This window comes from Varroa destructor, unplaced genomic scaffold (assembly GCF_002443255.2).
Source record: "Varroa destructor unplaced genomic scaffold, Vdes_3.0 BEIS01000006.1, whole genome shotgun sequence".
NCBI classification, from domain to species: Eukaryota; Metazoa; Arthropoda; class Arachnida; order Mesostigmata; family Varroidae; genus Varroa; species Varroa destructor.
The window spans coordinates 25766080-25779362 of record NW_019211459.1 but is presented as its reverse complement, the minus strand read 5'-3'; the positions used below and the strand labels follow the sequence as shown (position 1 = coordinate 25779362).

Genomic DNA, 13283 nt, shown 5'->3' with positions numbered 1-13283 from the left:
CGTTCGCCTCTGCTTACCACCAGCTACTGCTGCTGCCGCCGCCACCACCGCCGCCGCTGCCTCCGCTCAATTCAGCTCACCTTGGCTGGCTCGGCCGCCACGAGAGGGCTTGTGGTGTCGCCACCGCTGCGGAGCTGTGGTGGACTGGCTCGCTGTTCTAGCTTTGAGCTCGCTTGTCGTCTGACTGCTGCAGAAAAGAACTAGTGTTACCGCTGCTACTGCTGCTGCCGCTGGTAGCGGCAGGTACTGCTCACGACAAGCCGTTGTTGCGTTGCGAGTGGTTACTCTTCTGTCTGCGGCCACCGAGAGACTGTCCACGGTCGACGGCGATTGACGCTGCCGACTGCTGCTGCTGCTACTACTGGTGTTGGTGCTGCCGCTGAGGCTGCTACTAATGCTAGCTTACATTGGCTGCGCTAGAGGCTATACAGCCACAGAGCCAGTAGCGACCAGTCAGAGCAGTAGCTGAACGAAATGCTGACCAGCGAGCGCTCACTGATCGTTGCAGCACTAATGATGTTGGTGCTTGAACGATTGCTGCGATCAGGCTGAGCCAACCAAACAGCGTAAAACGAACGGCAGTACAGAGGTAGACAGTAGAAGAACGAAGTGGTACAGCGTAGGGGTAGCTGGCAAACAGGCAGCTCACACAGTGAGAGACTGATCCAGCAGCGTCCAGAGCCGCTCGACTGATGATGAACGAGTCAGCCGCCACTAACCGAGCGATCGGCAGCGCGGCTCGCCAGCTAACCAACTAACTGCTGCTCCGGCTGTTGCGGCGCTGATTCGTCTACGACGAGCACCGAGCGACGGACGCGATTTCCAGCGCTGACTCTACTGCTCGCTGGCGGCCGCGATCGACTACGACGACGAAAACGGCGCCGCTGTAAAAGTGAAAAGGGTCCATCGGTAGAGAGCAGACAGAGTGTTGCGTGCTGCAGCTGGTCGTGGTGGCGTTCGTGCTGGTGGGAGCAGTGACCGATCCTGCAGCGGGAAGCCGACCAATAGCAGCTGGAACGAACTGACGAGAAGCCAGCCTAGCCAGCGCCTGCGCTGATCGGCCTAGTCCTGGTCAAGACCCGACTTATTCTATCAGCAGACCGATGCACCGTTGTCGACGCTGTGCTGCTGCTGCTGCTGCTGCTACTACTGTTGTTGTTACTGTTGTTTAGTTAGTTGACGCTGGATCATCGCTGGTTGACGGTGGACGTCGTCGCTATCGCACCAGTTAGCGTTACGGTGATTCGTATGGCCTGTGCTGTGGCCAGTGAACTGGTGCCAGTGTCCGTCGTCCCCATCAGCTAAGGCCTCGATAACAGTCGTTCTTCTGACAGTTTGTTTTCCGTAACGGAATGTCACTAACGTCATCCTTGTCGATCAACCCGTAAGAGAGAGAGAGAGAGAAAGAGCAACTGCTAGCACCATTGGCACTGCTGATGGATTTGTTGTAAAGGTTCGTTGTGATGGTGGTCTTTGACGGCGATAGGGTCTCGGTGCTGCCGCTGAGCTGGCGGTCATCAGCGTCGGCGGTAGGCAATGAGTAGAACCAGCTACCGATTGATGTCCGTACAATAGACCGATGTAGCAGACATCAGCATGAAGGCCTTGCACGAAGATACTAGCACCACAACAGTGATAACGCCAATAACGAAGACGTCGACCTCCGAAAGAACCAAGTGCAGTTAACCATAATAAGAGCAGCGACGATATCGGCTGGGCCTGCGAATAGTGTTAATCCTCAACACGACTACACTGTAACTGGCGTACTTGCTGAAATTGTTTACCACACCGGCGACAACAACAAAAATAGCGACGGCGGAATAAATGGAAGAAATCCTTTCCGTCATTGTCAACATCAGGCACGATGTAAAAGGCGAAAATGATCAGGTAGAGGGATTGGACAGATAGGCTCGACAATAAGGTTTCGCCAGAGAGGCTGATAAAGAGAAGTAAAATATACATTCTCAGACGTACAAATAGGTCGACGAACTGTTGCAGAGCACAAGGTAGGAATCTGAGATGAACGCGACGACACACCAGCGACAATATCGGAACTGAAACTCCGTCTCCAACCGGAATCAACCCAAATCATAATCAGTTAGTTGTGTTAAGGGGGGCGAGAAAATTTAACTCAACTATTTATTATTATCCGTGTGATGGCCGTCTCCTGTATCGTGACCGATCGGATGTTGTTTACGTATTGCGAATCTTGCTGGTGATTGGCGTGTCCTGCTTTTATAACGACTGATTAACGGGGTTCACGTATTAATTCCGTTTACCTGATTGTCTGCGATAGCTAAGACTCTTGTTCAACGTTGGATGTTCCGTGTAAGCTTTGCACTGGCACTATAACTGGCTATACGGCTAATTCTACCTGTGTATTGCCCTCGGTAACGCTCAGTTCTCCCAGGATTTCGGTCCTGCTCTTCATTTGTTACGCATCTTTAAACACCTTCCCCTCTCCGAGTGGCCCGGAGCCGGTCAGACTTGTAAAAACAGGAGCTTAATTGAACGACGGAGCCAGTACGAACGAAGTGTAGTGGCCTGAGGGCCACCAAGGCGAGCGGCTCGTTCCTTTGACCCGTAAAGCGACTAGAACCGCAGCAGTTGTCACTGCTGTCCGTCGCGTTCGCAGACGGTGGCAGGTGCTACGTTGCCCCACTCTGTCCACTAAAAACATCAACAACAATAGCGACGACAAGTACGACACAGAAGACACACAAACCAATTCAACGATTAAAAAAAACGTCACGGTGAATGCAACTTTGCCGGAGTTTGAGGAATAGTTGCAAAAAGAAAACTCGCGTCGTTCGGTAGTAAAACGGCCGCTAGCTACAACAATATTCGTGACGTATCGTTTGGGCCCCGCTCTCATTAGCGAAACGAAAAGATCAAAAAGGCGACAGAGAAAAGAAAAACCAGGGGGTGCCTGCGACAACAACCACAGCAAATAGTAGTTCCGAAGCTTGACACGAGTGCTCTCTAGGGCAGTTCCCCTAATTCCCTGATCGTTCGGCGACAAATGTCGAGCTGGTTGTCCACAGGGCGCAACGGATAGCTCAGAACAGGTACACCAGAAAAGACCAAAAGCTATTGGTCACCCACTAGCGTCAACGGCATGAGGCAATGTTAGAGTTGGCGGTAACAATCGCAGCAGTGGCAGCAGTCGAACGATCACAACTGAGATCGGCGGCTCCATAGCCGCAACTTTAAAAGCTGCTGCAGCTGATGCCAGTGCTGCTTTTGCTGCTATACGTTTGATCTGAGAAAGTGTTGAGTGCTTCCATGCGCCGAACGAACGAAGCGGCATCAGACAAACGACTAAATCTGATTATCTGGCGCAACTACAGCAAGAATTCTATCATTATATATACCTATAAGCAGTCTGTGAACTACAACAATAAAAACAGCAGCAGTAGCAGCGGCAGCAGAAGCAGAAGCAGAAAACGCGTCAACACCAACAGCGACAACAACATCGACCATAAACAGATATCGAGCTTCAAAAAAAGAACAAACAAAAGGGGGAAAAGCAGACCAACGGAAAGCAGGGTTCGAGGCGGCTTCTCAGACGCCGAGCAGTCTGGCACATCTAAGATCAACCTCTAACTGTCAGAGCAGAAGCCGTCATCGTCATCTCAACTGAGTAGTCGTCGTTTCGGTGAAGGCTATACTGCGTGTCTGCTGTCAGTGAGCGCATAACGCTCGCATTTTATTTTTTCTACACTTTATACATAACAAGCAATAGCAATAACAGTCAGCGGTGCTCCGAGCGCCTACTAGCAGTGAGGTACATCACAGCACTTGCTAAAACATAAACCTATACTGGACAGATGTATCTGTCGTTTCGTCCGTCCCTACATCCATGTATTCGGTACCAATCTTTGGGTCAATTTAGCGAGTCAGTGTGTCGTATCGGTGTAGTACGTCGGTCGCTAACGGCCGCAGCATTCTAACTCCGTCAGCGCCAGTTGTATGGAAAGTGGCCGTTGGGCCGCAGCGTGCGTTGCAGCGGTTCGTGGGCAGACAAAAAGCGGCGGGTTCAAAAGCAAATACTAGAAACAAAATGAGAAAGCAAGGCTAGCAACTACTAGCTAGGTAGACGAAGCCAGGCCAAGGTAGCGCCCCCGAAGGTGGCCTAACGAAAGCGCAGGCTGAAGGCCCAAAGGTTAGAAGAGCAGGCACAGAAATGCTCTAGAGAGAAAGGGATGTATATAGAAAACGACACGGAGAAACCAGAATAGTCGAGGAAAGTAAGACGATTGTTGTGTAAATCGTGAAGCTGATTGAATTTCATGTTGATGCCTGCTGAAGGCGACGGCCACCCTGTGGATCACTAATCAAAACGCAGCTTTGGGCCTTGTGATACTAAGTTGTGCACATTACGAGACGACGAAGATGTCAACAACAACAACAACAAATTAAGCGCGCTTGCCTATGTGATAAAGCCAGTGCATTATCTATACGTGAGCGAGCGCGAAAGTTCCGTAGAGAAAAAAACAGACTAAAAAACTTACCCAGCAATAGGTACGGGAGGGTTCTTCAAACAACACTGCGATTGTACAGGGTAAAGAAGCAAAGTGCACGTCAAAGGTGCGAATTAATCCTGAAGTTGCTTGTTTAGTTGGTGGTGCTGATAACCAATTTCGTTTCTCGGATTTCTCGCAGTCGAAACGAAGAAATCGCGGATAAAGTCGAAGCTATAGAACCAGTTAATCTAAAACTCCCGTTATCCTCGGAAGGGTTGGCAATCTTTAGCGGGTCTGGCGAGCAAATCTACCAGTTGTTTCATCAGAGCAACGCTGTTTCGTTGTACATCACTGTGGTCCATGGACCAAATATCCATTCAGATTCAAATCAGTTGTCTGCCCCCTCGTCCGTCCCTCTTGGCCGCCTGTGTCAAGAGGCCTTGAGTCATTGTATTATCGTATAGGATCATTAACGAGCGAAAGGTCAAAACTCGGCAGGCACCTACTTGCAGAGTTGAAGCAACTGAAAAGTGCGAAGGTAGTCCCTCCCTGTGTAGGGGAGAATATGAGACCCCATCTCGACTGGAGGCAATACTGTTGGATACTGCCGCCCAATACATTCGCGTCGAGACGTCGGTGACGGCTAAAATTACGGGATACATACCGACATCCAAACAGCCAGCACTGCAAAACAATCTAGAAGTGAGATTGCAACGAAGTTCTGACTATTTCAACGGCCATTTGATTTTATTATTGTAAGCATTGCAACTGTAACTGGCATCGCAGTTACTAGAACTCGTCGACGGCAGAAATGGCGGGGTGATTGTTCATTCTTTCTGTTTTCTTTTCGTTAGCACGTGGAGGTCAGCATTGGTAGAGTTCGTTAGCAGTACAGTAGAAACAAGAAAAAAGGCTCTACGAAGATGTAGAAGAGGCCTGTTCACCTTCCGTCGACCTACACGAGATAACGCCGAACGCTCTATCGCCGTCGTTTGGGTGGTGCGCTCCTCGTCATCTTTGATTTTTCGCCGTCGAGCCCTTGTAGGTTTTAGGCACGTCTTGCAGTGGCAGTCTACTAAGAAAGAAAACGGATTAGTGCGTAAGGTCCCTGGTTGGCTAGCGGGTTCTGCGTGAGGCTCACGCCAGCCGAAGGTGGTGGCGGCAACCGCCAACAGCCTTGGCGGCTGTTTCGTACAAGAATTACCGGCAGAATCAAGAAAATAGGCGTTTTTAGGGAAAGGGGCACAGAAAAGAGACAAACTAGGATTATCACCCTGTACCTATCGCTAGCGCAACTATCGTCAGTTGTGAGTCTGCGACCCCAGCAGCGATCGAAGGGGTAATCGTCGTGCAGGAGGGGTCACTGCCCGTCGTGGAATTGAAGTAGCGGCTACGAAAACGGTTGGAACCATTCTCGACTTTGGGCGCTGGCCGGTGTTAAGGTAGCGAGTTAATCGATCGGAGCTGGTCTTCTCCGACGCCTCCCGAGGAAAGCGGAGCAAATCGGAGGTGCGAAAAGGTGGAATTGTTGTGAATGCAGCTGAAGTATTATGTGCAGTTGAAAGTTCCATTGCAAACAAAGCAATTGTTTGATATTACAATTGAAAGTAGATCGACGTACGGGAGGTGCTGCGTCAGCCAGTGGAATACGAATACTGATAATAATAATAATAATAATAAGAGTAACAGTAGGAGCATCGACGATAATGATAGCGTCAACGATGTCGATGATGAGCATCGCGCACCGCTGGGGTACTGGAGATGATCACTCATGCCAACACCCCGAGGCAACTTTGTAACGGTCGCGCAGCGAGTGTTAGGCGATGAGAATCGGTAAGAATCATGTAGAATAGGCTATATATGTTATATAACGCAGAGCAAACAACGCTATTCTAGATCATCTTTTGCTTATGGATTTGCGTACACTGATCAGAAAATTCCAATTGTTGGCAGCAAGCCGTGCCGATAGTTTCTGGCCGTGACACGATTTGCCCACTGAAATGCAAGGGCGGTCTTGACCTTTTTTGAGCAGAATCTTTTAGGAAATCTGATAACAATCGAACCGGCTGACCGCTATGACTGATAACTATAAATGTAATCATTGTTATAGTGTAACCGATAGTGTACAGAAGGTGGCCCGTTTAAATTTAGCCACGCATCTTCCCCTTATTTAATCTTACTTCAGCTTCGCATGGTGCCAATTCTATCCTTTAGTTTGTTGATTCTCCCACTATTTTTTTCCTTGCAAAATAAGGCAGTTTTTACCTAATGACAGGTGTTCATCATGGCGTTATCTTTGCCTCCTGATCACTCCCTTTGTTGCGAACAGTTCCGCCTAAGGGCAAAAAAAAATTAATGGTTATGATAAATATGAAAGGAATGCCATAATAAATAAATAAATAAAATAAAAGCTGCAATGCCGATAAGTGACGTACGCAACCCATAAGCAACAAAGCGCAACTACTGCACCTCAGGACACACACACACGTTTACAGGCCAAAGATCGAGATAAAATCGTATTTTTCCGTCATATAGAAACAAACAGAAAAAAAAAATACTAAAAAAATAGATGGTTTAATATCATTCTCCCACTGTCTCGCCTTTCCCCTTTTTTCGTTGTTTATTTTCTTTTCTTATATGTGCGTGTGTGTGTGCCTAACTGTTCTGTCTGTCCTATTCTTCCGTCGTGTTGCACCGCTTCGATCGGTAATGTTCGCCTGACGAGAGCCTTACGCTTGCATGGCCTATTCTCTATACCCTATAGCTGCTCGTTGAAAGGCAACGCATCACGGACACGACAACAAAGACAAGCGGCGGCAAGCCGCGCCATTCTGCCATACGCTTGCCGCCGTGTCGACTCTGTGGCACCATCGTCGCTTATACTACTGCTTAGTAGTGTTGCTGTTTCTACTGCCGGCGCGGTAAACGCTAGGGCTGTTGATTTTTACCGGAACCGTGGTATATGTGTATGTTACTCTGATGATTATGGTACTGATGATGACTGTGATGACGACGACAAATTACCAGTTCTATTCGTTTCTGTTTGTTCGGGTCTGCAGCGATTTCATAGAAAGTAGGAAGATAGCATAAGAGGGAGAGAGTCGCCGTCTCGACCTACTGCGATTGGGCACCATTCTACGTCGGAGTTCTCCTGATGTCTCATATAGGCTCAACGCACAATCGATGGGTTCGCGGAGGTCCAACCGTCGGCGCTAACCGTATCCATGCGCGGACATACGGAGCCGATCGCAGCTTGATCGGACGTCAGCGCGTTGGACGTCTGCTGGCTTTTTGCGTTCCTTACCCATCCGTTTGTTTGATCGAGTGAGACAGACAGCTTGACTGTCTAGCCGCACAAGCCGCAGCGGCGCCGACTGTTGTTTTCAGCGTAGACTAGTCGTTTTTCGATACTGTTACAGTGGGAAGTCCATGTTGACGCTGCTAGTAATATTGATTCTCTCACTGTCGACCATGTTAAGCTCGCTGAACATCGGTCGACGATGGACGCTCATCTTAGCCGTTGGAGCCCATCAAACTAATAGTATAATTGCAGGCGACTCATCTGTGGATTGCCTATCCAGCAAGAGACAAACAGGAACTTGGTAAAGTGTCGTATGCCGACATTGAAGCTGCTGTTGATGGTGTGAGGGCTTCGGTAGTTCTCCGCCCTAAGTGCAAGCCAATCGCGGCCACTGTTGCGGTACAGCCCTATCCCTGTACTATATGCCCAGCCCTAAGTAACGCCAGCCAACAGCTTGAAAGCATGCGACCATATCTGTATCGACATATATGTCTATTGTATGTAATCTTATATTAGATTGTTGGTGTAATGTTGTTTTTTTGTTAATAATAGACGAGATGAAGTTGAACAGCGCGAGCTTGATCCAATCGCGTGCGTGGCCAATGACAGATGAGTCGATAATCTTTGAAAGATTCATGACATAGCATTTGGATGAAAAGTGATGCTGTTTGGTTTTAGGTGTACATATTGTGCAGTATACCTTCTCAGGCTGGTCATTGGTGTCGAGTGAATATTCGGATTCTCGCATATTAAAATGGTGGGTGTTCGGGTACTAAGGGGTGGTTTTTCACTGTACGCTTAAGGTGCCCTCTTATCCCACTGGAAGAACCCTTCTTTTAGTCGGCGAGGCAGCCATTTTCAACGCACCATTACATTAGGTTGATTGGGAATTGTACGAATGTATTTTTATACACAGAGCTGAAATCTCGCGGCACCCTAGAACTCCCGTTGACAAGCTGTTATCGTGACTCATGGGGTTTAGCGTTTGTGGTAACTTCCGTCGAAGCTGTCTGTACTTGTCATGTTAAAACAGATGCGGCATCTACAGTACGTGTCCATTTGTCGAGGATCGTTCTTATCAAAGAGTTTGTCTCTTTGTAGTTTCGAGCTTACCTCTCGCGTGACAGAGTCCTGTCCTAAAGTACCATGCTGTATTGAGGAGTGTGCTCAGCGTACGCGCTGGGTCCGGCGGCACCCCACAGCTCTGTCTACACTAACATCAAGTTCGGAATATTTACTAAGAAAGGGTGTCTTGCAGAGAAACTTATAACTAACATTGGACCTGACCCGAAGTCAGGATATCGCTCTACTCATTCACCATCATTAAGACGTTTTAAAGAACCTCATTGTCTTGCGCAACGACTAAAAAAAAAACTCGTTTAAGGAAGAGATATTTATTTAAATTACTTGATCGACTCCTAGAAAAATCCTTTTGAAAGTCCTTCCCGTTAAAGACTATCGAGAGGAATACATTTGCATTGAATAATAGAGGAATATATGAAAGATTGTACACGCACACAGCTTATAAGTAAGAGCAAATTGTTGATTAAGTAAAAAAAAAAATGAACCATTACTATTTAGGCAAATACTACAAATAAAATATCCTTTTCACACAGAGTTGCCTCATGCTGTTTTGTATTTGTTCTGCTTACAGGAGCGAGTTGTGGAGAACGTTTAAAGCCTGTAAATACTTTGTGATATAGCGGAAATCCATGGCTCGCCCCCAAGGCAAGTTGATGTTTCAAAGCGTAGATACTTTTACAAAAAAAAAAAAGTATCTCTTCGTATTCTGCGAGTCTTTTAATGCAAAGTTTTACTAGTAAAACTTTGCATTAAAAGACTCGCAGAATGTGTATCTGTTTTTTTAATACATTGTACTACTCTGACTATTTTAAATTATCGGCTCGTACCTTCTCTCATTGATCTCGCATAACTTGGAAGAGTCAAAAGATCAATACGGTTCTGCGCTCAAAAAGCATTTTAGTTTTTGCTTGATTGATCGTATCTAAAGGTGCCTAAAGTTTAAATTGGTCTGGAGCTCGTATTTTAATTTGTTTGTAATACGAAGTGAAATATGTTTGAATATATTTTTCAAAGATTCATTCATATAAGAGATTATCTACAAAAGAAAGTAACTATGAAATGCAAAACGTTATTATAGGACTTATAAATATGCCCCTAAGGTCATGGCATTTTCTGGTAACGTTAGATCTCACCAACGCACAGATATAAAAAAACCTTTGAGATATATACATATACTTGATTATTTATATTATTACAGAGAAGTATCCTAAGTACTTCTCTGTAATAATAATAAGCTTGCCAAACTTAGAAAACGTAAATATATACATTATATATATAAACGACTCTTGGGAGAAAAATATTCAATCGGAAACTTGCTGCCTTTCGAGGTTTGCAAAGTGGAAATTTAATCGTTGCAATTTGTATCCGAGCTACACTGAGCAGAACTCGGTTTCGCTGGCCATTGCTAAATTAACCGAAGTGTAGAATTATCAAATTGGCTTTTAGGTGGACGGGAAACGCTGAAAAAGTTTTACCTTCTAGATTAGGCATGCCTCAGGCGTGCGGTATCCTAGCGCGTGGTGCCGTATTCTTTATTTGATTGAGTTCTACTAGATTGTGCATCTTATTTATCGTGCAATGCTCGCGCATAGTTCAGCTAAGCTTGAGTAAGTCGGTCAGTAAAAGGGAAACATGGATATGATCTCGATGTTAATTAGTTATCAAACCCCTTTACGCGTGGAAGTGTTTGCCCTGGAATCGGTAGGAACGTTCCGCATATTACCGTTACGACGTACAGTGTACGACGTACGAACGAAATTAACACGTTCATAATTTATCGTTGGTTCGTTTCCATAATCTTCCAGGCCGGACCTTGTCACTGTAATAACACCTTTGGACCTTTTTTCAAGGCTCATAGATCCTTTTTTAGGTCTCTAGTCAATAAGAGCTGTGCAGATATGTCTGTTTTTGTTGGCTTTGCATAAATAAAAGTCTGTTTGAACGTAATAGCTTCTATTGACATCTACGCTAGACGTGGACGTTGAACAAGATGTTTCGTTTGACCCAAATGACCTTGGGACACCATATTTGTGTAGTTTGGGAAATACTGGCAAAGGTTATTAGTGTTGTAGCCTAGGCATGCGTACTAAATCCACTTTTTTGTTTGTTTTTTGACTCAAGTTGCATTACTTGGACAACACAATAAGAGAGATGTTAACGATGATGGTTCTCATTATTTTTTTACGCATTATTATTACCGCTACGGTTACTACAAAATAGTCTCTTTATCGTCTCGCAACTTTGACGTAAAATGATGCGCTTGACTGACCGTATGACGATTCTTTGCCAGTACCTAGCATCGTGGTCGGAATCGCCCCACTGTCGGAATTGGCCACAGTCGATGGCGAAGATGATCAGCGGCTGGAGACCGAAAACGGTGGTTCAGGGGGATGTAGCGGCCTTGGTGGGCCGAGCACCCCAGGCGGTGGCGGTGCGCCGGGTAGTGCCGAGGACGAAGTTAGCAAATCACGTCTGAGACGACCGCGCCTCAAGAGCCAAAGAAGTTTGGGTCGCGAATCGGAACCCCGAGACGAGCGAAACTCAAAGGAAGTTCCAAGACAGCACAATCGGGGCACGGTCCATAAGCACACGCTCAAAGTTCTCGGCAGATCTCACGCCAGGTAGGAAGACAGAGCAATGACGTACATATATTAATCAACTAAGCAATTAAAGGATTAGATATGGAGCTAAGTTCTGCGCGCTTCCTAGATCTAAATCAGCGCTATTCTGGTCAAATCGTATTCTATAGAATGATGCAGAAGGTCGTTGACAGTTCGAGTCTTCATTTTAAATGATACAATATATCATCATTGCACTTTTAAAACAATTACACATACTACATACATTGTTGTATATATATATATATATATATATATATATGTATATATATATATATATATAGTACACGAGTATGACATACCTTATACAAGTGTATGACAGGTAACTTTTTGAATTGTCAAAAGAACTGCGCCCTTCATACTGTCTCTTTCATATTACACATAGCATACACCTTATCTACGCCAGCTATTATATTTTCGACAAAATATCATCCTGCCACTCACTATATTCGGAGATGCGCATATGACGTTGACGGCCGGAGCGCCAACGCCAAGCAGCTCTTTACCGCTGCCAGCTCCATCTGGCGAAGGTGATCCAGCTACGCCAGCTGTCGTTACCACCACCTGACCAGCTGCCGTCGTTAACTGTCCGGTCAGCTGAACACCTGGCCTCAATGGGCCATTGCCTCCACCAGGGGCGCCGCCCCCGGTTGGGCCACCACAATCAGGCACCATTGCCGTCGTGACTGCCGTCGCACCTAGCGGCGCCAGCGGCTGAACGTCGACCATCCGCATGGCGGGCTGCGCAGGCACGGGCCCATTGTTATCACAGAGAGCGGCATCACAGGTGGGTCCGCCACCCAGCACACCAATCACGTGGATGGCCGGCGTAGGCTGCTGTTGTTGCGGCGGCTGTGGCTGTTGAAGTCCTACAGCTCCGACTCCAAGGGGCAATGTCTGTGGGTGAGGTGGAGCACCAGCTCCGCCCGGCACTCCCACACCCATGTTTACGCCAACATTCAACCCCACGCCTACACCAACTGGAACTCCGATACCGACGACCCCAACATTTCCAACCGGTCCAGGCTGAGCAACAGCTATAGGTGGAGGTGGGCCTACAGTGACAACCGCAGCTGGCCCAGGACCCCCAGAACCAGGGCCAGGTCCAGGTGGACCTCCAGGTCCGAGGGGTGACGGCGCGGCCGCTGCCACTGTGATTGTTGCCGGCGTCGTCGTTGTCGACGGTGGTAAAGGTGCGAAAGGAGCCACCGTCGGGCACCCCCCGGACGCTGTTGACGCGGTAGAAGCTGATGTACAGCCACCTGCTGCTACCGCACCTGAACAAGTCGTAGAGGAACACGAGGCCGAAATGCACGCATTATCCTCACTATGCGTCGCGTGTAACTTCACCAGCGGCGTTTCGTCAGGTGGTGGGGAAGTCTCATCCCTAAACGAACAAAACAACAGTGAAACATAGAGCGTTAACAACAGGAAAGATAACAGGAAATTGAAGGACGTTAGATAATGATGCGTGAACCAGGCGTGTGCAATGGAAGCAGTAGCGTAAATATGATTAGTTTTTCTTGGCTTTGTTTAATACTGTTTTCATTCTGTCAGTAGTCGATTTGATCGTGAATCATTAGATGAAAAATTATGATTACGGTGGGGAACCAATGCTGCTCAATGTAGCTATACCGCCTGACAACCCTATCGAGCTATTCGACACATTTTTCATGTACTAATCATTAGTAAATCATGGTCACAAGTGGTTCGTTGGCAATGTTCTAATTCCCATAGAAAATGGCAAGGCATACTTTTTTCAATAAAGTATTATACAGATTAAAAAGGTTCCGTTGAGCTGTGTAAAAATATATA

At 46.9% G+C, this 13283-nt stretch overlaps 1 protein-coding gene across 6 annotated transcripts; it reads left to right on the top strand.

Annotated features, from left to right (window-relative positions):
- The first annotated feature begins 178 nt into the window (after positions 1-178).
- LOC147755028 (uncharacterized) lies at positions 179-11484 on the top strand. Of its 6 annotated transcripts, XM_086993544.1 has the most exons (4): positions 8075-8264; positions 8446-8524; positions 9422-9495; positions 11141-11484. In XM_086993544.1, exons 3-4 carry the CDS (start codon positions 9480-9482, stop codon positions 11473-11475), a joined length of 351 nt encoding a protein of 116 aa, XP_086849670.1. In that variant the 5' UTR covers positions 8075-8264; positions 8446-8524; positions 9422-9479; the 3' UTR covers positions 11476-11484. The 6 variants fall into 6 exon arrangements, with proteins under 6 accessions (XP_086849668.1, XP_086849672.1, XP_086849673.1 ...); XM_086993542.1 differs by lacking the exons at positions 8075-8264; positions 8446-8524 and adding an exon at positions 179-6299; XM_086993546.1 differs by lacking the exons at positions 8075-8264; positions 8446-8524 and adding an exon at positions 6334-7432.
- The last annotated feature ends 1799 nt before the right edge of the window (positions 11485-13283 follow it).